The sequence below is a fragment of the Dermochelys coriacea genome, chromosome 15, assembly GCF_009764565.3.
Source record: "Dermochelys coriacea isolate rDerCor1 chromosome 15, rDerCor1.pri.v4, whole genome shotgun sequence".
Classification (NCBI taxonomy): Eukaryota; Metazoa; Chordata; order Testudines; family Dermochelyidae; genus Dermochelys; species Dermochelys coriacea.
The window spans coordinates 13,181,016-13,208,015 of NC_050082.1; the positions used below are offsets into that span (position 1 = coordinate 13,181,016).

General features: G+C 49.9%; 1 protein-coding gene across 2 annotated transcripts in view; it reads right to left on the reverse strand.

Annotated features, from left to right (window-relative positions):
- The window catches only part of MMP11 (matrix metallopeptidase 11), a 34,261-nt gene extending 13,709 nt beyond the window's left edge, over positions 1-20,552 (reverse strand). The window contains exons 1-3 of one of the 2 annotated variants that reach the window (XM_038374061.2): positions 20,262-20,550; positions 4,813-5,063; positions 165-308 (exon numbers count right to left, since the gene is read on the reverse strand). In XM_038374061.2, coding sequence (XP_038229989.1) covers positions 165-308; positions 4,813-5,063; positions 20,262-20,471 — 605 coding nt within the window. In that variant the 5' untranslated portion in view covers positions 20,472-20,550. Of the gene's footprint in view, positions 1-164; positions 309-4,812; positions 5,064-20,261 lie in introns of both variants that reach the window. The other variant, XM_043498441.1, reaches the window with a different exon arrangement.
- Between the last annotated feature and the right edge of the window lie 6,448 nt (positions 20,553-27,000).

A 27,000-nucleotide genomic window follows, 5' to 3' on the forward strand; every position in this document is an offset into this window, starting at 1 on the left:
TTGAAAACAGAACATGGGACTAACTTCAGTGAATAAACAATTTGCTGTCAATAGTTGGACCAGCTCCAGTGAGGGCTGAGGGATCTGTCCTTTTCACACAAAGCCCAGAGGGGGAAGAGGGGCGTTTGCTTTTGGATTAGAACAGCTTCCGCTTCCATGCTTACCTTGTGAAATCAATAACGATGTCAGCTCGGCCCTCATGCACTTCGGTGAAGGTTAATGGTGTCACGTCACTCCAGACTTTCAACGCTTCCGCAATGGTCTGTCTCACTTTCGTGTTCACAAGTTGCCATGGGAATCTTATAATTCTAAAAAGCAGTAGATACCGTATTTAGAGATAAGAGATCACTGCCCATCATAGGAACATAACAATGACCATATTGGGTCAGACCAATGGTCCCCCTAGCCCAATAGTCTGTCTTCCAACAGTAGCCAGTTCGGCCAGATGCTTCAGAGGGAGTGAACAGAACAGGGCAATTTATCAAGTGATCCATCCCGTTGTCCAATCCCAGCTTCTAGCAGTCAGAGGTTTAGGGACACCCAGAGCATGGGGTTGCATCCCTGACCATCTTGGCTAATAGCTATTGATGGACACAACCTCCATGAACTTATCTAATTCTTTTTTGAACCCAGTTATCCTTTTGGCCTTCACAACATCCCCTGGCAACGAGTTCCACAGGTACTCTCTGTGTTGTGTGAAGAAGTACTTCTGTATATTTGTTTTAAACCTGCTGCCTACTAATTTCATTGCGTGACCCAATTCGTCTGTTATGTGAAGGGGTAAATAACACTTCCTCATTCACTTTCTCCACACCAGTCATGATTTTATAGACCTCTATCCTATCCCCCCTTAGTCGTCTCTTTTCCAAGCTGAACAGTTCCAGTGTGCTTAATCTCTTCTCATACGGAAGCCGTTCCATACCTCTAATAATTTTTGTTTCCATTTTCTGTACCTTTTCCAATTCTAATATATCTTTCTTGAGATGGGACAACCAGAACTGCATGCAGTATTCAAGGTGTGGGCGTACCATGGATTTAGACAGTGGCATTATATTTTCCATCTTATTATCTGTTCCTTTCCTAACATTCTGTTAGCTTTTTTGACTGCCGCTGTACATTGACCAGATGTTTTCAAAGAACTATCATCCCAACATCACACAATGATCAGTGTCAGACTGGCACTGGTCTGAGTAGTGTCATCACAGGCATTAGCAGCAGCAGGGAGCACCATCTGTCGTAAAAAGGGATGCTACCATCTTCTGTGAACATCAAAACACCTCAGCCAACATAATCACTATCACAGCAAGCCCCAGACCAGAGTAATGAATCCTGATCTCACCTGCAAATCAGTGTCAGTGTTAACCGCAATGCATTAGTTGTCACCACAACCACCATTAGAATGGCCATTAATGTAAATGCCACCATGTCCATCATCATTACAATCCGCATTAATTTCATCTAATGAGTCATTGAATTTCTATCATCATTCCACTGGCTGCAAATCACAATTTCATGAGACAACAGGGAATGTCCTCACCACAAATCCCACCATCAGCTTTCCATTATTACCAACAATCTGCCACGCAACATTGGTTTGCCTGGGGCCATGTAAACACAGTAACAGACCTGGGCTTGCCACAAGAGGAGGACACTCTAGATCAGACAGTCTGTATAGCTCAGATCCTAGCATACAATATACCAGGCTGAGGCCGAGGTGGTGCAAGGAATCCTGCATAGATGGTTTTGAAACAGCTTTGCAGACATGTATTTTTTTAGGAGGGCTTTGGAGGAGGAGAGGGAAGCTGTTTGGTGCATGTGCTGTAGTGAAATGCTGCAACAGTACCTAGGAGGGGGTTAATCCCTCCAGTCTATCCCCACCCGTAACTCTGTTTGGATGATGTGATTTGATTCTCTCTAATCTCTGCTGCAAAAGCACTTTATTCCCATGAGGTTGGTGCTTGTTGATGTCAGCTGGTCCCCTCCACTCCCCACCGAAACCACCATCCTGATCCCTAAGGGATTGAACCTGCGACCCTTTCGTTATCCCAGTGAACAGCACATTCACGAGCAGCCCTATTAACGCTGATGGGGGGAGGGTTGCTCATGAGTCACTGCTCTGCAGTATAAGTAAGGCTCCGGGAATCAGACGCTAACTCAGCATCCCTGCTGTAAACAGTGACAGGATTGTCATTCTAGTGGAGAGCACAGTTCAGGGAGGAGGTAGTACACTAAACATTTCTAAATTACGACTCCCTCCAGCCAGATCATGTGTGCCTCAAAGGCTTGGGTACAAGTCAGGGAACATTTGCCAATGACCCGAGGCACTCAAAGCCTAGGAAGGGGTCCCAGCCAACCCATCCTACCAACATTCAGTCTGGCCATCAGCACAACCACTTCCCCCAATGTTACAACATACTCATCACCACAATAATCACCGATAAAGTCACTAGCAGCATCGACATCATTAACACCACTGATCCCCTACCCTGACAATCGCTTGCATTGGCATAATCACTGCCAGCATCATCAATCGCTACAGCCCTGCAGGAACTGCCCCTGCAAGCGGGACTGTCCCCTAATCACCCGGAAATCCCCAGACTCCCCATTAACTTGCACTCCCCGCTCCTGACCATAGCGCGATGATACTGCGGTTAGAATGGCTACAAGTCATGCAGCACCACCACTCTCACCAGGGAGGTTACCTTGGCCTCCATAGTGGATTTAAACCTGCTTGGTGTCGGAGTCACGTCTGGCCGAGAACAATCAGCCAATGAGACGTCCTCCATCTAAAACCAGAGTAATGGCATGAGAGACAGAACAAACTGCCCCTGTATGGAAGAGAACCTACAGGACAGTAGCTATCGGTCTGAGGTGGGTAGCTTTGCTGTTAAGGACATTCTGCTTCTCCTTTCCCTGCTAAGGCACCTCTCATTTATGCCAAACTCCCCCCTCCCCGCCAGTCCTCCCACAGATCCCTTCTGAACTGTAGTAGGCCCTGCTGGCACAGGGAGCTACAGCTTACACCTCCATGCACTGCCTGGGGTGAATCAAGCCCACATCCAGATGTGCTCAGCTATGAAAGGGGGAACACAAGAATTGCCATACCGGATCCAAACCAATGTCCACCCAGCCCAGTGTACTGGCTCCAACAATAACCAACACCTGATGTGTCAGAAGAAAGTGCAAGAAAAACCCCACAGTAGGCAGTTATGGGATAACCTGCCCTGCAGGGAAAATGTCCTCCTAAGCCCTAGTAGTTAAAGATCACCCCAAAGCTTTGCTTTATTTTTTTAATATGTACTATTAGAATTCTACCTGCTCCTGTTGCCCATAGAAACATCTAACCCTTCTCCGAATCCCGCTAAGTTCTTGGCGTCAACAACATCATGTGGCAATGAGTTCCACAGTCTGATTGTGCACTGGTTGCAAGTTTTGAATTTGCCACCTTTCAGTTTCATCAGCTGTCCCCTGGTTCCTGTAGCGAGGGGAGAACTGGATGGGAGCAGAGGGAAGACATATTTCTGGAAATGTTGCCTGCTCCTGGGAAACGGGAGAAGAGGGAGAACTCTGGTATATGTGCACACTCTTTGTGTGGATTTATATAGTGTGATGAGGTGCTCAGATACCACTCTAAATAGATTCCTAGACACACCTTTGCTAGCAGATCTCTGAGCTAGTGTATGGACATACCTACCCTGTGTGCTCATGTATACATGGGAGTTCTCAGAGCTATGGAAAAAGCTTTCAGTTCCTAGCATCTGGCTCATGCTGAAGGGAAATGCTGTTTCACTAACTGGTGCATGAGCCCCTCATATCCCACACCCCTGTAACTCTGCCTTTGGATAGTGTGATGTTTTTAATCTCTGATGCAGCAGGATTTTAGTTCCCAGGCACAATGTTGGTGCTTGTTCATATCAGCAAAGTTTTTTTCCTTTGATGCCACGGATAAGAGGAAGCCTTTCCACTACCGTGATAGTCTCAGGAGGCCATTGGCATAGCAGCATCCCCTGTGCTCAGTTAAGGTCATTTAAACGCATACCTGGTGAAGACATTTCTCTGGGCCTTATCAAGATGCACAGGAGCAAGTTCTCCTTTCCACATGTGGCTCTTACTCCCTTAGGCTAACAGCAATTGCAGAAGTGCAGTGAGGGGAGAATATGGAGTGTGATCAGCCAGCAGAACCCTGGCCCTTAACCACACCCAGCAAATTCCTATCAGAGAGCATGTGGTTGATTTTGGGGACACTGAGGCCATGTTTGTAAGCACTTCACTAAATGATGACTAGAACGGGCTATTTAAAATAAACGCGGAGGGAAGCCTCGGGGAGGGAGGGTGTTGTGTGAGCATGTGGGACTGGTGCCTGGTGGGGTGTGCGGAGATAAGGGCCGGGGTGTTTGTAAGTCTGAGCGAGTGGATGTATACGTGAGTGTAGGTCTGTTAATGAGTGTGTGGTTGTGTGTGTGAGGGAAGGAGCGTGTGTGACTGTGGGGACGCACATGGGTGCTCGGAGCAGGTGAGTGTGTGAATAGCGTGGGGGTGGTGGGGTGTGTGAGTGGCTGAGGGTGTGAAGGCTGTCACGTCTATGGTAAGCATGTGTGTGAGACAGCGTGGGGTTAACTGGTGTGTGTGGCATATACCCTTGTCACCCCAGCGCCCTGCACCCTGTTTCTTGAACAAGTTCCCCAGCTTGGCCAGGCTCGTAATGGGCGAGGCTCAGTGAGTGAAAGCACCAAACGGAAACGCTCTTTTAGGAAGGAGAGCCTGACCAGGACTCGCTCCCTGCTTGTGACTTTGGTTCTGGGCCTGTCTTACTTGTAGGTGAGATCCGTCTTCTCCCAGCGTCCTCCCGACAGGACGAACCGCTTCTGCCGGTTCCGCCCATTCTGGCCGTCTGGCAGAGTGGGTAGGTCTGGCACGCCGCAGCGAGGTGGGTTCCAGTTTGCTGCTGGCCCATCTGTGCCCCTGGAGAAGCCCTTGATAGGGACTCCAGTCTCCATGGTATTAACCGAGGAGGAAATCCAGGGGTTCTGCTCCTTCCAGGCATGGTGTTTCCGAGCCCCATCCTAGGCAAAAGACAGACAGAGCTGTGACTTGTGCAGATGGCAGGAGAAAGCATGGCATATAGACAGCTACTCAAACCTGTCCTCTAGCCTATGCCACAGCAACCCTGCCGCAGTGTCTTCCTGCTGCATTCCAGCCATTACACCGGGCCCCCCAAACACTCTTTCAGGTGAGGAGCCTCCTTACTTCCCACCATGCTATGCAGCAAACCCACCCCGGTCTTTGTGCTCTCCCTCCACTGGGCTCTGCTGCTCTCCAGGGCGGGGCACACCTGCTGCAATGTCAGTAAGCCACAGCAGCTCCTGGTCTGTGTTCCCTTGGCAGCCGGTCAGCAGGAAAGGCTTTGGGCAGGAACCAGACCCTCAGAAAAAGAAGGGAATTGCTAGGCAGTAAATTCCCCCAGCCACGTCTTTTTCCCAGTTGATTGCTCATTGGCGTTAACCCCAAGCACACCGTGCTTGGGCAATGGTTTAATTATGCACCTCACTCTCCCTTGCACTTGGGACAGAAGCATCTCCAAGTCTGGATGCTGTGCTGGGGGGTGAAGAAACCTCTGCTTTGCCTGTGGAAAGCAGGAAGCTGGGCAGCAGAATGTGTGGATTCAGAGGGAGAATGGGGGGCCCACACTGTTCTCTCCTATCCCCTTGTTCCCCCTTCATCATTTTCCTATCGTTTCTAGCATCTGCCCCTATCTGCGGAACGTGACTCCTGGCAGCCCCTGCTCAGTACACAAGCATTAGCTGTGTGATCCCTGACCCTGGTGACTGTAATGAAGTGCCCCTAACCTGTGTCCTATGGCAGGAGTTCTCATCCCCCTGGGTTCACAAGAGGTGTCAGGGGTCAAGACCACCCTGCCCATCCCATATTGCTAAATGGGAGGGAGACGGTCCCAACCAGATGGGAAAGGAGCACCAGGAGTGGGGTGGGTCCTGGCATGGGAAAGGGCATGAACTACTCTTGTGCAGTGATTGATACTTAACATTTTATATGGTGCTTTTCATCAGCAGCGTTTTACTGCTAGTCCCACCGATTAAGCCAGCCGTCTCCCCGGAGAGCTAAATCAGTACTGCAATTCTCCATTTTACAGCAGGGTCAGCTGGGACGCAGAGAGGTTAATGCCAACATTCTCAAACTTGGCTGCCTAGAAGTAAGCGACCCAAACCCACAGCGTAGCCAATGGGAGTTACACAGCACTCAGCCGCTTTAGAAAGTCAGCCTGCATAATTTGGGCGCCCAAATGTGGACTCAGTTGCTTCATTTTAGGGATCCACGTTTGAAAATGTTGGTCCGAGTGACATGGCAGAGGGAGTCTGTGGATGCTCAGGCTATTCCACTGCCCTGCTCCTACAGCCACTGCACACCCTGCTCTGTCCCTGGCAGCCCAGCTGGGCTAGGCAGTGGCTAATAAGTTATAGTTGAGATAGTTCCAATAGGTTACCAAGCCCACTGGTGTCCCAGGGGCATACAGCAAACTCCTTCACTGCTGCCGACGCTTGGATTCTTCCCTCCAGGAGCAGTTACCGGGTAAGGGAGATATCCCTTGGTCACGGTAGAAGCAAGACAGATGGGGCAAGACGCTGAGGTGAGGGAAGCTCCCTTTATCCTGAAGGAATCAGGGTCACTGGAGCCGCCAGGCTCGGCTCATTTGTTTCCTTTAGTTCTCTAGTTCCCTGTGACTTAAATGGGACCTCGCTGTGCCGACAGACTCGCACAGCCTGGTCTCGCAGGTGCCAGCAGACAGGCCAGCCCCCTGCATCACTGAGCCAGGGACCTTACGGTCAGTGGGGCACGGCGCTGGCTGGTTTGCTACGGATGGAGCTGCAGTTTAATCCCACAAATTGCCATCTCTGTTCCAGCACAATAGTTCCATTCATGAGGGCTGTAATGAAGTGTGAAGCCCTTGGCATTAATTCCGCTATCATGGCTAACATCTATATCACAGCACCGTGTCCTCCGGTCCGGGCAGGCTGCAGGGACTGACACGGGAACTTGGCAGGTCACGTGAAGGCACATGGTAGTCTCGCCACTCATTGCTAGCGTTACTCCGCCAGCCCGTCCTGCCCTGTCGCAGCCAGCCAGACGCTCCTCTAGCCCAGTGGCGATCACCTCCTGCTGTCCTTGTCTGAGAAACCAGACTCAGGCCCCACAATGAGCTAATCTATCTTACATCCCAAAGCGCTTTGCACGCTATAGCGATCGCTCCAGCCCCCACTCCGGGAGGCGGCACGTCAGCTGCTGAACAGCACTCAGGAAGACTATGCACGGCCCTTAGACCCAGGCCACCAAGAACAAGTCGGTTTCTGACAAAGAGGAGGTGGGGGATGCAGGTGTGGCCTGTCCTGATCTGTCCCCTGGGCACTCCTCTCACTCCAGCGGCTCACAAGAGCAGAGCCTTACAGAGTAAGAGGTTCCCAGACTTTTACAGCAAGGCTGGTAACAAGATGAACTGTGAGTGTGTCACTGTGCTGCTCACCTGGGACGTACACTAAGGACTGAGGCTGAGTCCAGGACAGCCCCCGACTGATGGGGCTCTCTCTTTGTCAGGCACCGTGCAGGCTGCGCCAGATAAAGGGTGCTCACCTCAGACGCCGGGGCAGGACCCTGCTACGCAGCAAGAACAGCTAGAGATGGAGGTGTCTGGATGCCGCAGGCCCTGCAAGGAGCATCCACGGACCTGGGGCAAAGGACAAGTGCAAGGGGGGAGCCAGTGGATTGCACAACAGAGATGAGCCCCAGTGGTGTGTGGGGAGTGGCCTCTGGGCCCCTCGTGACAGGAGGACAGTTTGCAGAGTCGTGCATGTGCAGTCATGGGCTGGTTAGATTAAAGGGGGACCCGCAAAAGAGTTTTACCCAACTGGGCTTGTGCCCTTCTGACATACAGGGAAGGCCTGGAATTTTTCCCACCTGCTTGGTTTTTTTGTTTAACCTTAGATGTATTAGGACCATCCCCCATGGTTTGCCCTGGCTTTGCTGGAGGAGCTGGTGGGTCTCTCGCTGGCAGGATCTTGTTAGCTCCACTGATGCAAGTGCTGGTGGACATGGGTGGCGGATGGAGCCCCCTGTCAGGGAGGCTAGCCCACCCCCCACCCCACCCCTTCCTCCCAAGGATCCCCCAAGAAACCCTGCCCCGCAACTGGAGGACACCCAGGCCAGCTGGGACCCCGAGCTCCCTCATCCCCTCCCCACGGCCAAAGGAGCCCTGGGCTGGCTGGAGCCCCTCCAGCCATGCTGCGGCTCCCCTCCTGAGGCCCCAAGCCGCTCCATGAGCTCTTCCAAAGAACTTGAGCTTTTTATATACGCCATGCAGGTTCTGGGCTGAGGAGATGGTATGTGTTATTCAGCTTCCTGGATTCATCAGTAATCCCTCTGGAGTCCAGGGAGATCATTCATGAGCCCAGGAAGTTGAGTAGCAGATACCACCTCCCCAGCCGCCCCAGATCCTGCCTGGGGCATAACAATAAGCAAAAACTTCCCTGCAAACCCCGCAACCAGCGGCCGCAACCGCACCAAGGCAGGCTCAGCCTGCCCTGGCCTATTATATCCGCCACCTATGCTGGTGGAGGCCATCATCCTGCCCTGAGCCGTGTGGGGATAGAAACACCTGAGCCCTGTCGACATTATCGGCCAGATGCACACTGGTGCTGGTCCAGAGATTGAGGGGAGGCAGTTTGTCTCTCCCCTATTCTGGGGCTGATTTGGCTAACTTATGCCCTGCTGCAATGGGCCACTGCAGCTATCCAGAGCTGCTGGACCTCTGGGCTTGCCCCCAGCCTTGCCACAGCCCTCTCGGCTCCGACACCACCCCGACCTGCCCACTGTGCACGTCTGCCAAGCCTCAGAGCACCCTGCACTGCTGAGCGAGGGAGGCCCGAAGAGCAGCATGGAGCTGACAGAGTTGGCTCTGCACATGGTATCTGGGTGGGTTCTACCCATCCTGGGGCTCCCTATGCACCGGCATAGAAGGCGTAGAGACTTCATTGCCACAGCCAATCTGCCCCATTGCTGGAGCTGCCCACGTGTTAGCACAACCATCGGAAATTCCCTGGAAACCACTGGCGTTAGCCACAGCCAGACCTGCAAATCTGCCCAGGGGCTGGCTGAGAGGCTGATGCCATTTGCCATGGAATTCTCTGGAGACTTTTCTAGCCAGAGATAGGAACCTACTTGGCTGGACTCATCTCTCTGGTCACCGGAGACACATCCCTGGCCTGGAGCCTCTCCAGGGGAGAGGTGGCTCAGGAAACATGCCTTGCTTGTCGATGTTGGATTCCACCCCCTACTGCACTGAAGCCATGTGCCGGGCAGTATGAGCTCAGCCGGGCTCGCTTTGCGCACTGGAGCAGGGATGGGGTAGAAGACCCGACTGTCGGCTTTGATGTCGCTCTGTCTCCTCTTCTGTAAACCATGATTGCTCCTCCTGACCTGCAGCTCCATTAGGAGTGAGTGCCGGGGCTGGAATGCTGCTGCCAAAGCCTCTCTTGGCGGCTTCACTTTCGCTAAGAAAAGCATTAACTACTTAGCAGTGTCGGTGCCTTCCCTCCCCCTCTCTGATCTGGAGGGGAGATAAAATTCCAATGGGCCAAAAGGAAAGAGACACCATCACATTTGAGGAGCAAAAGCTGCTCCTGGAGCCTGTGAAAGTGGAGCCTGGGGCCATGGAAATCAGTCTGGGGAAGGGAGGATCGTGCATCACTCTCTAGTAATGTCTGCCAGTGGGTGTCATGATCCTTCCTCCCGTGGGGCTGCTGGCTGGATTGTGAGACCCTTACTCATGTCTGGGGGAGTGCCTTACTCCGCTAATGGTCCTGCAGACTGCCCATGGGATAGGTTGCTTCTCACTATCAGGGTGGCCCCAGGAATCTGTCCTGCTCAGGACATGGAGGGAGGATTTATGCAGCTAATGCTCATTGGCTTTTAAAGGACTTTCCAAACCCTCCCACGGAGCACAGACAAGAGCCCGCTTAGAAGGGGATATTCACTGCCTGGGGTTTGTGAACTGATGTCTCCCAGCCAAGGGAACAAGGCAAAGGATTTGCAATATGGAGTTCGAGTGACTATCCAGCTGTCTATCCCATACTGGCGAAAGCCCCGAGTAAAAGCCCTGGGGACACTAATGAGCCAAGGTCTCTCCCTTCTGTAGGTATTTCTCCCTCCTGGGGCAGGCTGGAATGATACACACACAGGGCTAAGCAGCACATTGGGAGGGCGGCCTCTGAAAAATGAGCAGATTCCCAGCAGGTAGTTAGCTGACTGTGAAACTCTAGCCCGGAATGAGAGGGGGGAAAGGTCTAATCTCAGGGGAGAGCAGACAGCCCCGCAAGGAACAGACTGCCTGCTTCGTTCTCCCAGCCTTCGCACGGACATCACCACGGGCACACGGCAGAATGTGACGGACATCACATGAGGCCACGTGGGACACAGCCAGGCTCCCTGGTCAGTGTCCCATCCACATTCACGAGCTGCAATGGACCCTTAACCTCTCCAGCTAGGGGCAGGGCAATTGTCCCGGAGCTGGCTCCTGCGTGTGCAGCACTCGATGTTCTGCATGTAGAGGCCAAGCACCGAGCCCGGGAGGAGGCTGCAAACAGGGCAGCCCAGGCCACAGAGACCCAGGAGCAGCAGCAAAGCTGGACATTTTCGGTCAACAAAAAACTTGACAACAATGAGGCTGCTGGTGTGCAAAGCCCACGGCCCGTCCTGCTGACCAACACCCTCTCATTGGTGTTCTCCACCTGGTGTCTTGTCTTCTACTTAGACTGTCCTCATTGGGGCAGCGTTCATTGCTTTATTCTGGGTTTGTACAGCACCTTGCACAATGGACCCTGGGCCATGACATGGCTCCCAGGTGCCACCACAACACAGATAACACATTGACATCCTTGTTCCCAGCCAGCTGGGAAGGGCTAACTATGCTGCAATCCTGGCTTAGATCCATTTAATATTGGATACGACTCCTACTGGGGGGCTATAACCTGGCCCTGCAGGGGAACAGACTCAGCTGGTTTCTCTCCCTCCCCTCCATCACTTACATTTGTGATCCCACCTTCAAGGTGGAAAACCCAGTGATTTGCCCTCATCCAAGGAACCTGAGAGCTCTCCTACTGCCCAGCCTCCATACTGGCCTTTTTTGACATACTTCTCTTCCTGGCCTGGACCACCCTGACAATTAGGAAGCTTTTCCTAACATCTCACCTAACTCTTGCTGCAATTTAAGCCCATTGCTTCGTGTCCTTTCCTCAGTGGTTAAGGAGAACAATTTATCTCCCTCCTCTTGCTAACAACCTTTTAAATACTTGAAGATGTTATCATGTCCCTTCTCAGTCTTCTCTTGTCCAGACTAAACAAACCCAATTTTTTTAATCTTCCCTCACAGGTCCTGGTTTCTAGACCTTTAATCATTTTTGTTGCTCTCCTCTGGACTTTCTCCAATTTCTCCACATCTTTCCTGAAGTGCAGCACTCGGAACTAGACACAATACTCCCGTTAAGGCCGTATCAGCGCCGAGCAGATTGGAAGAATTACTTCTTCCTGCTTACACTACTTCTGCAAATACATCCCAGAACGACGTTCACTTTTTTTTGTGACAGTGTTACATTGTTGACTCCTATTTAGTCTGTGATCCCCTATAACCCCCACATCTTTTTCTGCAGTACTCCTTCCTAGGCAGTGGTGTTGTAGCCATGGTTGGTCCTGGGATATTAGGTGGGTGAAGTAGTGTCTTTTATTGGACCAACTTCTTTGGTGAAACAAACAAGCATTCAAACGCCACTGCTACAATGATAAACAACCCCCCCTTGCCCCACACACCTTTCACGATCCATGGGTCCTACACATGCATATCACAACATGTGGTGTACCACATCCAGTGCACAAAATGTCCCAATAGCAACTATGTAGGTGAAACCAAATAATCACTGCACTCTCCAATTAACTCACACAGGAAAGTGATGAAAAGCAAACCACCGCCTCACCTGTGGGTGAACATTTTTCACAAAGCGATCACACTACATCTGACCTATCAGTCCTTGTTGTTGCAGGGAACCTGCGCCGAACTTTCAAAAGGGAAACCTGGGAGCTTGAATTCATAACTTTGCTAGACACTAAAAGTCATGGACTGACTAGAGACCATGGATTTACAGCTTATTACAACAATTGATAACCCACTAACAACCTCCCCCATCTGCTTCTCCCCCTCCTTTCTTCCCTATGACTGGAGGAGTGTTAACAGGCCACTTCACCTTGAACGGTCCCTTGAAAGATGCGTTAACTACTTGCACTAAAAAAAAAAAAAAATTAAAAAAAAAACAAACCCTATTCCATCTTGTATTTAGCTGTGACACTGGACATAAATTTCCCAGACCTGAAGAGCTCTCTGTAAGCTTGAACACATCTCTCACCAAAAGAGTGGTCCAAGCAAAGATATTACCTCACCCACCTTGTCTCTCCTTCCTAGGCCGGCATTTCCCATTTTGTATTTGTGCAGTCGCTTATTCCTTCCTAAGTGTGGCACTTTGCATTTGTCTATATTGGATTTTATCTTATTTCAGATCAGTTCTCTAGTCTGTCAAAATCATTTTTACTTTTAATCTGTCCTCCAAAATGCTTGCAATCCCTCCCAGCTTGGAATCATCTGTATAAATGTACTCTCTAGGCTATTAACCAAATCATTTATGAAAACATTGTATAGAACCAGACCCAGGACAGATCTCTGCGGGGTTCCACTTGATATGCCCTTCTGGCTTGGTTGTGAACTATTGATAATGATTTAGAGTATGCTTTTCTAACCAGTTGTGCACCTGCCTTATAGTAGGTTCGTCTAGACTATATTTCTCTAGTTTGTTTTTGAGAAGGTCATGAGAGGCAGTGTCAAAAGCCTTACTAAAGTCAAGATATAACACAACCATCACTTTCACCCTATCCACAAGGCTTGTTACCCTGTCAAAGATAGGTATAAGGTTGGTTTAAAACTTGTTCTTGACAAATCCCTGTTGATTTGTAAAGGTGTTACTTATCACCTTAGTTTCTTCTAGGTGGTTACAATAATTGATTGATTATTTGCACCATTATCTTTCTGGGGATCCAAGTTAAGCTGGTTGGTCTATATTTCCCTGGATTGTCCTTATTCCCGTTTATAGACAAGTACTATATTTGCTCTTTTCTAGTGCCTCTGTGTCACGCTGCTCATATAAGTACCTGTGTGGAGCACGCAGAGCTCAGCCTTCTGTAATAACCAGTTCAAAGCAATTCCCTCTGTCATTTCACTCATCTGATGGGCTTCGTCCTGGCACAGATGCTGCTCAGTAGCCACAAGAGCTTTGCAGTTCACTGATCCCTTCCCAGCGGGCCAGGCCACCTGTTCTCCTACAACGGAGAGGCACTGCAGGACTCAGGAATCAGAATGACAGCCACCCTCTGAGAGCTTCCTGTGACACTGCCCTGCAAACCATTACAGCAGCCCAGGTCTTTCCTGCTGCTCCTTTCCCTGTGGGAGTGGGGACAGTCTCATTCTCAACCAGCCCCCTTCTCTCCCTCCAAGCGGTCTGTGCTGTCCCAGTGTTTGCTGCTTCCTTGACTGATCCCATGGATACTCTGGCCACTCGAAGGGCAAGCCTTCTCAGCCAAAATCATCATCATCCTTTAGGACCAAACAGTCTGCACTCATGGGCATTGTACTTCTGCACCCGCCCTCCTCCTTCCTCTCTCAGGGGAGGGCAAAGATCCCTGTGTCTTTACACTCGCAAGTAAAGCTATTTGCTCCCACACTGTAGGGTAAGAAATTGCTGCCATCCATGCCCAGGTTCTTGTCTCTGTGGTTCTGCTCCAGGACAGCTGCTTCCCCCTCATTCCTGGGGGTGTGTGCATGCCTTCTTGCTCCCTGAGAGGAATGGCAGCACCAGCCTTGATTCAAAAGAAGAACACTCTTATTCAATAGCATTGATCACCTTTGCCCCCCCATCTTTAGCAAGCCCTTCATTTAACCCAGAGCAGATTGGGATTCCAAAGCGCTCTGAAGCTACTGTTTAGCAGTAAAGTTCTGCTTCCTCACAGGGAGTCAGTTCCACACCGAATCAGGGCATCTCAGACACTGTACCAGAGTCCATGCTTGCTAATGCTACCAGAGAATCATAGCCATTTCATGGCTGAAAGGGACCATTATTCTGTGATGTAGGCCAGCCCCTGCTTGTTTTGTGTATACAACACCCTGGTAGCTCTGCCCAGTGGGACCTGTTAGGCCCAGATGTAAAGAGTTGCACAAAGAAAGTCAGCACAAGATATTTTATTGATTTTACAAAACCCAGAACAATACATATTCTTGAATGCCATCTTCTGGCACCGAATCTATTAACTATTTACATATACACAGACACCGAGCACTCTCATCACAGGACCAGCCCATGTCCTCTGGGCTGCATTCTGATCAACGTGAAGAGAAAGCCATCAGGAATGTGAAGTCAAATGGACTAAGGCAGGGGAAGTTGCAGGAACAGAGCTCCTTGTACACACAGACCAAGGCCCCTCTCCTGCCATGCGCCTTAGGAATCCTCAAGTCCAATTTCCCTGTGACCAGACTCTGTTTCCCGTTTATCTGGTGGTGGTTGTTGTTGGCAACGAAGAAAGAAAATGTTTATTTTTCCTAAGCAACAGGAAACATGAAACACTGAGAACTGCAAATGTTTATGCCCACAGAGCTAGTGAGGGCCTAACCTGATGCAGACGGAGAGCAAACTAATAAACTCTTCAGGGTTATTTTCATTAACAGCTGTTTTAGTGATGTGCAATGTTCCCTCTAATTTTTGACAGGCCCTGTGTGCAAAAAATTTCTTCTGTGCAAACTTTTGTGCATGTGGTGTTTCGCCGTATGCGTGGGGTTTAGTATCAGTGTGTCTACGCACACGTGCACAGGTTAGAGGGAACAGTGGTTATGTGATAGTTCAAGGCTCTAGTCCACCAGGCACCATTCCTGAGCAGGCAACACAGCGGAAGCCTGTGGACAACCAGAGGAAAGAGTACTCCCCAAGTACAAGGAAATAAACCCCAGGAGGCCTGGCTGGACAAAGATCTCACAAGCCCATAGTCTGATGAGAAAGGAATCCCCTGAAAACCAAGAAACCCGCCTGGGACTTCGTTCAGTCCAGTCACAGTAGGGTTGGTTTTTATGCATCTGTAAGGTCAAAGCTAAAATGAAGCATCAGCTGTCAGCACATGCCAGGGACTGGGACCCACTGACCTAGGGGGCCACATGTGCAGGGACCCCCTCCCCCACTTATGAGGGGCATGTGCCAGCCCGGACCAGGGATTGACACCCCCCAACTTATGGTGAGCAAGTACCAGTTGGGCCAGGGACCAGCACCCTTTATCTATGGGGAGGACATGCCTGCCCAGGCCAGGGACTGGGATCCCCCAATCTACAAGAGCAGAACCCACTTGGGCCAGGGGCCCCTGACCTTTGAGCATATGCTGAGAGTCACCTACAACTCTTTGGCCAACATGTGGAGATCCTCAGGCTCCTGGGCGGATGGAATGAAGAGCTGCATCTCTGAAGGCTCAAGAGTTCTATAAATATGCAGTGATTTCAGAGCATCTTCCTGACAGACACAGGTTTCTATTTTACTCTTGCATAGTGGACTTTTCAGTATGGCAATTCCATGAAGCGCAGAAAGGATGTTATACCGCCGAGCTGATTAACAATATGATATCAGTGTGCGCGCACACACAAAGTTGGTGCATCAGAGTGCTGGCTGAAAATGTAAGTAATAAACTAACCGCAGAGCCTCTGCTCAGAGCAACAGCCCGAGAACCCCACAAGCTCTACCTAAGCCTGATTATTCTCTCATTTATTCTCGAAGAGCAAAGCCCTTTGATGGGTTCTCCAGGGAATCCACCATGTGTCCTCCCTAGACACCACCTGTTCCATCTGTTTCTCAGTGGCCTAAACAGTTAGGGATGTCGGCCGCACTTTGAATACACTTAGAACAGACCTTTGGCCTCAGTCTTCCCTCTAAACTTGAGTCAAACCTAACCCACGCTTTTCTGAAGACTGAAAATACTCAGGTGACTTTCATTTCCATGTATCTTCTGCTTCCTGGTTTAAGCCACACCCACAGTCCAAATGCCCAGATCTCACAAGAACAACCTTTCTCGCTGTCCTGGCTGGAATGGGATAGAACCTGAACCTCAAGAGAAAGCTTGATCTTGTGAAGTTTCCAGTCTAATTGATAGACCAATGAGGCTTGAATAAACCCATAAGATTTGGATACCAATCTCAGACTCACCGCTCTGAGCCTTTGGAGAATCCTCCACTCCTGTCAGCATAGTCAAAGAAAACCAGCCCCTCTTCTTATGCTACTTCTGTTACAGGGAGAAGAGAGCCAGGGAGGGTGAGGAATCTCTTCGGACCCCCGCTGACAACATGTTCCTGCCCAGAAGCATGAGGCTTGATGGTCTTTGCTGTTATTTTTATCCTTCCCAGTAGGATGGCAGATGTGACACAGAGCATGGGGCACAGCACCTGGATACGCTACTTTTCTCTTACTCCTACTCTCTCTTCTGACACCCCCCTACCCCCAACCTCTCCCTTCCTGTCTACTTTGCGAGAACCCAGGTCCTAACACAAAGCCTTCAAGAACTGCAGTTTGCTGGGGGGGGGGGGGGGGGGGAGGGGGAAGATGGTCACTGCCAAAGCCTACACAACCCTGGAGTAAATGTTTACATGTGCTCTTGATTCCCTGCTGAAGTGGAGGATAAACATGTCTAAATTATCCTGAATGCTCATTTCAATATTTAAAGAGTGAAAACAGCATATATCAATCTCTTTTGTAAACTTGGTCTGCATGGGGAGGGAGGAGCCTGCATGGGCCAAGCTACTCCTCCTAATGTCACCCCCATCTGCTCCTGGCCCAGGTAGCTGCATGTGATGCAGCTATAAGGAAGCACAGTACATTCCAGGTAGAATTGCTGGCTCTGGAGAGGGGAGAGTTCCAGGAAATGCCATATGGCTGGATTACACCAGCCAACTAGGCATGAGGCCACCAGTTTCCCTCTTCCCCCTCCCGCCCCAGGTTAGTTTCTCAGTGAAACGCATTGACATTAATTTCCCAGAGGGGGCCTGAGCCAGGCCATCTCCAGGTGTTCCATTTGGTGTGCATTGCCCTGAGAATTTGAGATTTTAGTTCTGGGGGTTTTAAAAGAACCACTGCAGATGGCTTGGCTTTTGCTCTAATTTTTGCCTTCCTCAGGTGCTAACTTCTAAATTTCCCCCACCTAGTTTTACCTTGTAACAAACCTTAGCCCCTGAGCACCCCAGCAGTAAATGTTGGTGTATCAAAAGCTATCAAACCTTATGCTTTGACTAAAAACTGACCTGCTGAGGTCAGGAAGAAATCCAGCAGCCCCTCTTCCAACATGTCATGGTATGTTTCTGTACATTGTCTGGGTGTAGTGAAGGGTTTTTGCCCTCCATCAAGAGGTCAATCCAGAAGTCCCAGGTAACCCTGTCTTAATCTAATAACCAGGTGGCATCCAATTAAATTAAATGGCAACAAGATTAAATGGACACCAACTTGGAAAAAAAAAATCACATTTCTCTGAAATTCTGGACCTACTATGGTTATAAGTAACATCTTCAATGACTGAAAGACATGAGTGGTGGAAAGAAGTGTCTACTATTTCAGTTTCTTTACCTGGTATATATGAGAGCACCTCCTGTACAGTTAGTGTCACTGTTTGCACTGCATAGCTGGTTTCTTGCTTGCTGGAAAGATCCTTATAAACACTGGCAGGAGATCAGAAAATCCGTGTGGAAAGAGAACACACTATTTGCTAGTGAGGGAGGGTGCTCCACCAGAAAATGATTTTTAGAAAAAATATCAGATGATTAAAAAGACCAAATTGCCAATGTCCCTTTAGAAACCATGGAAGTAAATTTATTTTTTGTGTGACACACCATTAACACAACCAGTGGGTGGAATGCTCTGCCAAAAGAAGCTCTTGAACCAAATTCTTATTAGGATGCTGAAAAGGTGTAGCTATTGGTTAGGAGTAATATGGATATCATCTAGTGTTACTCTTGCTATATCAGGGTAGTTAGCAGTCAGGATTCAGAATAATATAAATCAACAGCTGGCTGCCTGGGATTAAGAAGCTTTTCTCATGGCCAGGCAGACTGTACTCACTCCCTTATGGGAGTTCTACCATCTTCTGAAGCATCTGGTATCGGACACTGAACAAGACAGACCACTGGCCTGATTTGGTATGGGATTTCTGTCTTACCAAGGCACCGTGCCAGCTCTTTCCCGCTCCTTGCTGTGCTCCAGGCATGCTGGCCAGTTTGTATAAGCCTCAGCAACCTTTGCACTTCCTTGGCAGCAGTGAGTGGGGATCATGGGTATAAGAGAGTGTGTGTGCGTGTGTGTGTGGGGGACACTAGTCTCAGTAGGGCAGAGTTATATGGGAACCTTAATTTACACAGGACACTTTAAAACTAGGGCTAGCACTGCCTTCCTAGAAAGCAGCCAGCATGGACCCCTGCTGGTCTCAGGACCCAGATTAGATGCACCATTGGTCCATTTGAGAATGGGGATTCCTGGGTTTCTTTATGTAGAGACACCATGGGGTGGCTCAGGACCTCTCCCCATTTCCCCCTCCCCCCATACCACTTCATGTCTCTGCAGGAAGGAGCAGGGCTCCAGATTTGTAAGTTACTAACTGTGGCTTATTGGCAGAGATACGGATCAACCAGTTGCTAAATGTAGTTGAAGCCCTAACATAGCTGGGGGTGTGCAAAGAAATGCATCTCCAGTCAGCATGTGCGCTGCCTTACTCTTCATGGAGACACAGCTGGGATGAGTTCAATGGCATTTTGTTTTGAATAATCAAAGTGCTTCCTAGGCCAAGAATGTTTAAACCAAGCTCCAGCCCCCAAGCAGATTTAACAGCCAAGTTATAAACCTCTCAGATGACAGAGCTTGATAATAAAACCATCGACAGGACCTGCACTAATCCCCAGTGGTGCTACTGGGCATTGCTCCGTCACCAGTTTATGCACCAGGAAAACACATGCCTATAATAACCCAATTACACGCACAGCCCCAGTGCAGGCAGCACTCTGTCCTCTCCAGTCCCCCAAACTTCTCCCCCACCCAGGCATCAGCACCTCCAATTGCCAACAGCCCCATCATGGGTGCCAGATTTTGGCCGGCATGTCAGCGACGGAGAGCCCTGCCTGCTGCTTCCCCCCGGCCTGCAGGTGCTATTCATCTGTTTAGTTTTGTATCCCCCTTAACATTTCTCGCTTTCATCTGGAACTGCCATCGCAGCGTGAGGGACGCACTCTTACCCGGCAATGAATGCCACCGAACCTTTAAGAAGAAGAGTGGGGAAGGATCGCTTGTCATCTCCTAAACAGTAATTACAGCAACCCCCCCCCCAAGAGGGAACATTTTAAAACTACATCCTGACATGCAAAAAGCCAGCATGCAGATTTCACTGCCCTGCAACAAAGCAGGAGGCAGCTGACCTAACAGTAAAGTGCCAGCTCTAAAACAAACAAGCATCTGCTGCTGGGGGAACAACTGGAGGCGCTTCACTGGGAGGGGAGAAAAAGAGAGAGGGAGACAGAGAGGTGGGTTTGTTCCCCCAGCAGAACAACCACCACCAAAAGTTTCCAAGTTCTTTTTTGGAGCAGGGAGGGGGTTGGCCAAGGAAATGCCCCAAGGGGCAGCAGCTGTTGCCGCCTCAAGAAAGGGGAATGCACGAAAGGCACCCCTTTATGTGTTTAGAAAAAGAGCATGGCAATCGGAAGGGGCGGTGGGAAGGGGGGGGGGGCACACAATAGCAGCAAAGCAAACCCAGGCAGCCAGAAGGGCCGGGACATTCTTCACCCAGCCCTGGGCAGGGGTTCTGCCGGAGCCGGCACGCAGTGGGCAGCGGGATGTAAAGAAGGCGAGGGGTGCCGTCACTCCGGGAAGCCGGGCTCCTGTGTGGGAGCAGCGCGCCCGAGAGGGGGCTCCGGCCAGCTGTCCGTCCGTCCGTCGGTCTGTCCAGCCCCCGCGCACAGCGGGCGGGAGGCAGGGGAGAGAGGAGATTGCGACCCCGCGCAGAGGGAGCCGCATGGAAGCAACGCGGGCCCGGGCAGCGGAGGGGTTAGTTAGCGCGGAGATCGGGGCGCAGGGAGAGCCCCCCCCCCCCCCGCTTGTACTCACCAGGGTTTTGTGCCGGCGGGTCCCCCGCGAGGCGGGCAGCGCCTGGCCCCCCAGCAGCCAGGGCAGGAGGAAGGCAGCGAGCAGGGCGGAAAGCGGCGCCCGAGCCATCCCCGGCGCGGCCGGGGCGAGCGCAGGTTGCAGGCGGGCCGGGGCCGGGGCCGGGGCCGGAGCCGGAGCGTGCCGGGGCCGGGCGCTGCCTGGCGCAGACATGGGGCCGGGGATGTCCCGCAGCCCCTTTTATACGCGCTCCTGCCTTTTGTTCTCCCTCTTCGCGTTACACGTTTATGGGCTGCCGAAGTGACACATCCCGGCGGCACCACGTGGGGCGGCGGGGGGCGGAATCCGGGGAGCCCGGCTGGAGCCAGGAGCAGGGCTGCGTTAACTCCTTCCGCGCCGGGGGGGGGGGAGACCCCCGCAGGGGAGCCGCCTCCCGCGCCCCCCCCGGCCACAGCGTGACACGGGAGCGGGGGAAGGGGGGGGGAGACCCCGCTGGCTGGGCAGGAAGGAAATCAGCCCTGCCTGGGAAAAGCTGCCGGGGGGGGCAGGTTGTTCTCCCATCGCGATCCTCCAGAGTGCTGCGATGGGGCATGGTCACCATGGGGGCGATGGGGGGGGGTGAGAAGGGCCCCTTGCTGCTCGCTCGGGTGCCCTGGGAGCCTCCATCGCTCTGCAGTAGCTGAATGGGGGTTTCAGAGGAGCAGCTGTGTTAGTCTGTGTCCGCAAAAAGAACAGGAGGACTTGTGGCACCTTAGAGACTAACACATTTATTTGAGCATAAGCTTTCGTGAGCTACAGCTTCAGGCTTCCGATGAAGTGAGCGGTAGCTCACGAAAGCTTATGCTCAAATAAAAGTGTTAGTTTGAATGGAGGTTGTGTCCCTCCCGATTCCTGACCCTCTTGAAGTCGCTGGAAAGTTGCCGCATTTGGAGCAAGGATTTAAATACCCTGAGGCCCCCCATCCTGCAGGGTGAGTGTGGGCCCCTCTGGCCGCACAGAACCACTGATATCCACAGCCCTTTGGGCAGGCACAGGGTCTGCCCGGGCGTTGTGACTTGCAGGATCGGGGCCATGATGGGATCGGTCCCGGTTGGGCGACCCACGCCATCCCTGCCGTGCCAGACTGGTCCCTACAATGCATTTGCTAATGTTTCGTTTTAAACAAGGCTCCTGCCACTTCCCCTGGGACACACTCGTCCCTCCCAGGCTGGTAGATCTCATGATTGCTATGGTCCCATTGCACTGGACAGTGGTACAAACAACACAAAAGCAGCATCTGCCCCAGAGACCTCACAGTCAGTCGACACTCACCTGTTACTGCTTTCACCCCTTGTGCCATCTCTAATAATCCCTCCGCCTCCAGGACCTCCATGATCTGTTACATCTTGCGGTAGGCCAGTGGCGCTCTGTCTGGGCATCAGGGGCTCCACATGTGGAACAGCCTGGAGGACGGAGGCCTTAGTCATGGCATAGCCAAGCTGTACTTATTTAATTCCTTACATCTTCCCTTGTCAGTCAATCAATCAATTGGTCCTCCCAGGCCCTGAACACTGGGGTTGTTTTTTCTCTAAACTCCCTCCAGTTTGCCTATAGCCTTTTTGATCATTTGCCCAAAACTAAGTGCAGCATTCCAGGTGCAGTCGCACCAGAGTTGATTAGAAAAGCCCCCCCCCCCCCCGCCCCTGTCCACATTGTGCAATGTCTGCGTATGGAACTCAGGATTGCACAGGCCCTTTTAGCTGCCATGTTCCACTGCAAATTCACATCTAATGGTCCCTTGGCTCACCTCTTGCTCTTCCTCCCTTGCTTCCAGCTTTCTGCCTCCTCCTGCATGACTGATGTGGATCACTTTTCCCAGACGTATTAGCTTGCGTTTTATCAAGGAAAATCTCCCTTGTTATTTTCTGTCCATGTCTGTAAACCTCTCCTGGTCCCTTTGTCTTATTTCTCTCTCCTCACGGCTCTTTGCAGCTCCTCCCAATGTATATTCAACTGTGAAGTTCATTAGCACGCTGTTAATTCCCTCTTGGAGCTCATCAATGAAGATGTTAAGTAGAACCAAACCTATGCATGGTATCCTACCTGACACCTCCCCAGTTCTATAGTAGCCAATGCCGTTCATTTGCGGTGTTATATGCACCTGTATTTTTGAAGGTTGCTGTTGATGCGCCTTGAGGGAGTAGGATGGGCAAACTGCATGAACTTGACAAATTAGCACTATAAATTGAATTAGCATTTGTTGACAGTTCTTTTGCCAGTTTTCAGGCACATCATCATGGCACGGTAATAGAATTAATGTGGAGAGTAGGGTTTTGTGAGACAGTCTATCAATTACTTTACTAATGCATTTTCTTTTCATCCACTCATATTGTGGTGCTATCAAAATGGATCAAGATTTTCTCAGAGCAGGGTTAGATTTGGGGGTAAAAATGCCTCAGTCCTGTGTATGCTACAGCTCCCACCATTGGTCCAGGTCCACATTTTACCAGTGTAGATGCAGACTTAGAGTATATCCAAAGGTTTCAGAGTAGCAGCAGTGTTAGTCTGTATTCGCAAAAAGAAAAGGAGTACTTGTGGCACCTTAGAGACTAACAAATTTATTTGAGCATAAGCTTTCGTGAGCTACAGCTCACTTCATCGGTTCTCAAACTGGAGGTCGTGACCCCTCAGCGGGTCAGGAGGTTATTATGTGGGGGGTTGAGAGCTGTCTCAACTGTCAAAACTCTGCTTTGCCGCCAGCATTTATAATAGTGTTACGTATATAAAAAAGTGTTTATACGGGGCACATTCAGAGGCTTGCTGTGTGAAAGGGGTCACCAGTACAAAAGTTTGAGAACCACTGATATGGGCTGTAAGGCATGATCTAGCCTCCAAGTGTGAGGGAGGATGGATTAGAATTAGATGACCCTAGTGGGGTTTTCCATCTCCAGTGTTTATGAGAGTGATCCACACAGGATAAGCCCTATAGGGCCTTGGTTCAGCATGTGCCTAACTTGAAACATATGAGCAGACATGCTGAGTTTAATTGAAGACATGTGCATTAGTACCCTTCAGAATCAGGGCCTGGACGGGTGATTCTGCAAAAAGCAGCAGTAAAATTGTTAATGTCTCCTGACATGGTTAGAGCACGTTCCATTTTGTAGTGTAGACGAGATCTCACCCACATCCCCAAACCAAATATGTAATAGGTTGGGATTAATGATGCTGTACATCGAAATGTAAACTATTACTTGTTAATTGTTGCTATTTGTTATCAGCTGTTCCCTCAGTTCTTCTTCATCTACATCCAAAATACTCCAATTTTCCATTGAAAGAATTGTTTTACTTCCCTACATTCCCTCTCCCAGAGTAGCTAGCGCTGCAGTAGGAAGCATGAAGGGGAAAGAAGTTCTTTCCAACAGATTTCAGAGTAGCAGCCGTGTTAGTCTGTATTCGCAAAAAAAAAAAAAAAAAATGCATCCGATGAAGTGAGCTGTAGCTCACGAAAGCTTATGCTCTAATAAATTTGTTAGTCTCTAAGGTGCCACAAGTACTCCTTTTCTCTTTCCAACAGAGCATCCCTCTCTCAAGAACGCATTTCACCCTTTTAGCAGGGGCCAGCAGGGAATCCGCGTTGGCTATTGTTTTGGGAATGCCTTTTTTTTTTTTTTAAACTAAGGACACTAAACCCAGGGCTTGTTAGCTGGGAAGGAGGCTTCTTCTTCCAATGAGTGTCACTCAGGAATTTTCTACACAAAGCAGCAGCACCAGTTTAACCAAAGGCATGACGTGAATGTGTTTTAATTAAACCAGTGCAGCTCTGTGAGTGCGCACACATGTTGGTTTGAAGCTGGTTTAGCTTGCAGTGCACACACAAGGTACTACAGGTGCAAGCTGAACCCATGTAACCCGGGTTTACATGCATGTAAGTCTCCCCCTCCTCCCTAAAAGCTGCCCTGGTTTAACTGAATCACTTTAACATCATACCTTTAGTTAAACTAATGTACCTGTACATGGGGAGGAAAGATACAGGCCTATCCCCAGGTCCTATTAAAGTGAATAGTAGAGTTTCTGGTAGTGAAGTAAATAGAAAATTAATATAAATGGCAAAATGTGGGCAAGACTCTCTTCTTATCCCTCATTGCCCCCAAAGGTGAGTAAACAGGTCACCAGCCTGCACAGAGTCAATGTCAGAGGGAATGGTCCAGACTGCATACACAAAACATGCTCTAATGCTATTTCCAGTCCTTACTGCTTCTGTCAGGGCTGGGGGTTCTGCACAAACTGCTCCCTGCAGGGGACTTCCAGATCCCCACTCCCGCTCCCGGCTGAAAACACAAAGGGCCTGAGGTGGGCAAGGTTTTAACCTGTTTAAAAGAATCAACTGTGGTGTTTTGCACCTCAAAAGGCAAGCGTGCCCAGAGCATTTCATAAGGCCCACAGCCTGCTTCAACACAATATGCTAATGGCCAATTCATTAGCATTTTGTCGTTATGTTTACATGATTTTAGTTTACACAAGTGTGTAAATAGACAAAACTGTACATAGAAACAACCTGTCTAAATACATACAAAACCAGCTGAACTTAAAATACAAATCAATCAATCCAGGTGACTTTAAATCTTATTAAAATATGTAGATTCTCTCTGGCCCACACAAGGTTGTGCTTAGGTTTATGTGGCCCTCCTGTGTTATAAGGTTGGGCAGCACTGTCAGAAGGGGTTTGCTCTGGTCCATCCCAGATCAGACTGAGAGAAGGGAAGTTTAGTATGAGAAGTCACAACAGCAATCAAAAAGAAAAGGAGTACTTGTGGCACCTTAGAGACTAACAAATTTATTAGAGCATAAGCTTTCGTGAGCTACAGCTCACTGATGCATCCGATGAAGTGAGCTGTAGCTCACAAAAGCTTATGCTCTAATAAATTTGTTAGTCTCTAAGGTGCCACAAGTACTCCTTTTCTTTTTGCGAATACAGACTAACACGGCTGCTACTCTGAAAACAGCAATCAAGTGCACAATCAGCTGGCAGCACCATGATCCAGGCATCTGCCTTCCTGCCACATATGTCCTGCTGCATTCTAGCTGTGGATTGCGGTGTTTGGGTGGCGGCGATTTCCTGCAATGATCCTCATATTTGCATACCCTCTCTAATGAAGCAGATGCTTGTTAGAAGCAAGAGCCTCCACTCAAATTCCTGACCTCTCAGTCCTGATGGAGGATGGATATATGTCTCATTTTAAGGCACAAAGTGTTTTCATGCCACATGCACTGTGTGAATGAAAGTTCTGAAGTCAACTGTGTATACACTACCATTCATTTACCTGTGCCCACGCCCAATCTAATTCACCACTTAAGAGCAGTGGAGATAGGGAAAGGAAGCCATCCAAGTCTATTTTGGAGACTGCGAATTCTGGATTAAATCAGCTGGGAGACAAAGCCAGTGAGGGCATTGCGGTATTGTCTCGGGGTGCATTATATGGGAGAAGTCCTGGTCTTTATCGACATCCCCTGTATGGACTGTGAGTTTGACTACAAATTGCTTCAAGAAATGTATGCAAGTAACAAAGCTTTGATCTCTGCCTGGTGTGCAGGGAGAGAGTAAAGCTTCCTGGCACACAGTATTACGTTATTGATTTACACTTCTGTGATGTATTGTTCACATTTTGTTTGATGTGAACCATATTTAGAATGTAAATACTGCATACATTTAACAGATGTAAAAAGAAATAGAACAACGACAATACTGATATGGTGCATTTTCCTCACAGATCCTTAAGTCCTTTACCAGAGGAGACAAACATTTGACAGACAGGGGAAGCCAAGGCAGAAAAGTGAAATAACTTGCCGAAGACCACATGGCATGGAACTGGTGGAGTCAGGAATCAGCGCAGGTCTCTTAACTCCCAGCTCCATGCACAATCCACTGCCCCCAAAATGTATCTAAAACTGATACCCTGCTAATTGGACAGATGAATGCCCTGGCATCAAGCACAACTCCACTATCTTGCCTCCAAAGTCTAGTTTACCTCATCTCTGCATCAGTCCAAAGCCTGGTTAGAGCGCCCTGAGGAGCTAACTGCAAGAGATGCCAAAGAGAAGGAAGGAACCGGTTTTCATTGGGCTCAGAGTTTAAGGAGCAGAATTAAGGCTTCTCCTTCTATCCTGGCTCTGTCCAGAGCACATGAAGATGGAGTTCCTGTGATTTCCTCTGGGGAAGCTCCTACTCTCTTGACAGGGTTATGTTTGGGGTTTGCAGGCAGAAAGCAGTCACACCTTGGCTGGTCTTACCTGGAGATCCAGGCATTTTGGTTACAGTGAGAAAAAGTCCGCCTGACTCTCACCAAGTACCTTTCCTTTTTTGTCTTTTTCCTTTGAATGGCTGGCCAATCGGTTATCTAGCCATCCGCTCCCCCAGCTCCATGCTGTCTGGAAGGAGCGCGATAAGCTACTGCCAGACCCTCACCTGTGTTGCAGGGAACAAACCTCCTGCAGTTGTATAGACTAGCAGCAGGCAGGGTATCATAAATATAAAGGGAACGGTAAACACCTTTAAAATCCCTCCTGGCCAGAGGAAAAACCCTTTCACCTGTAAAGGGTTAAGAAGCTAGGATAACCTCGCTGGCACCTGACCACAATGACCAATGAGGAGACAAGATACTTTCAAAGCTGGAGGGGGGAGAAACAAAGGGTCTGGGTCTGTCTGTGTGATGCTTTTGCCAGGGACAGAACAGGAATTGAGTCTTAGAACTTAGTAAGTAATCTA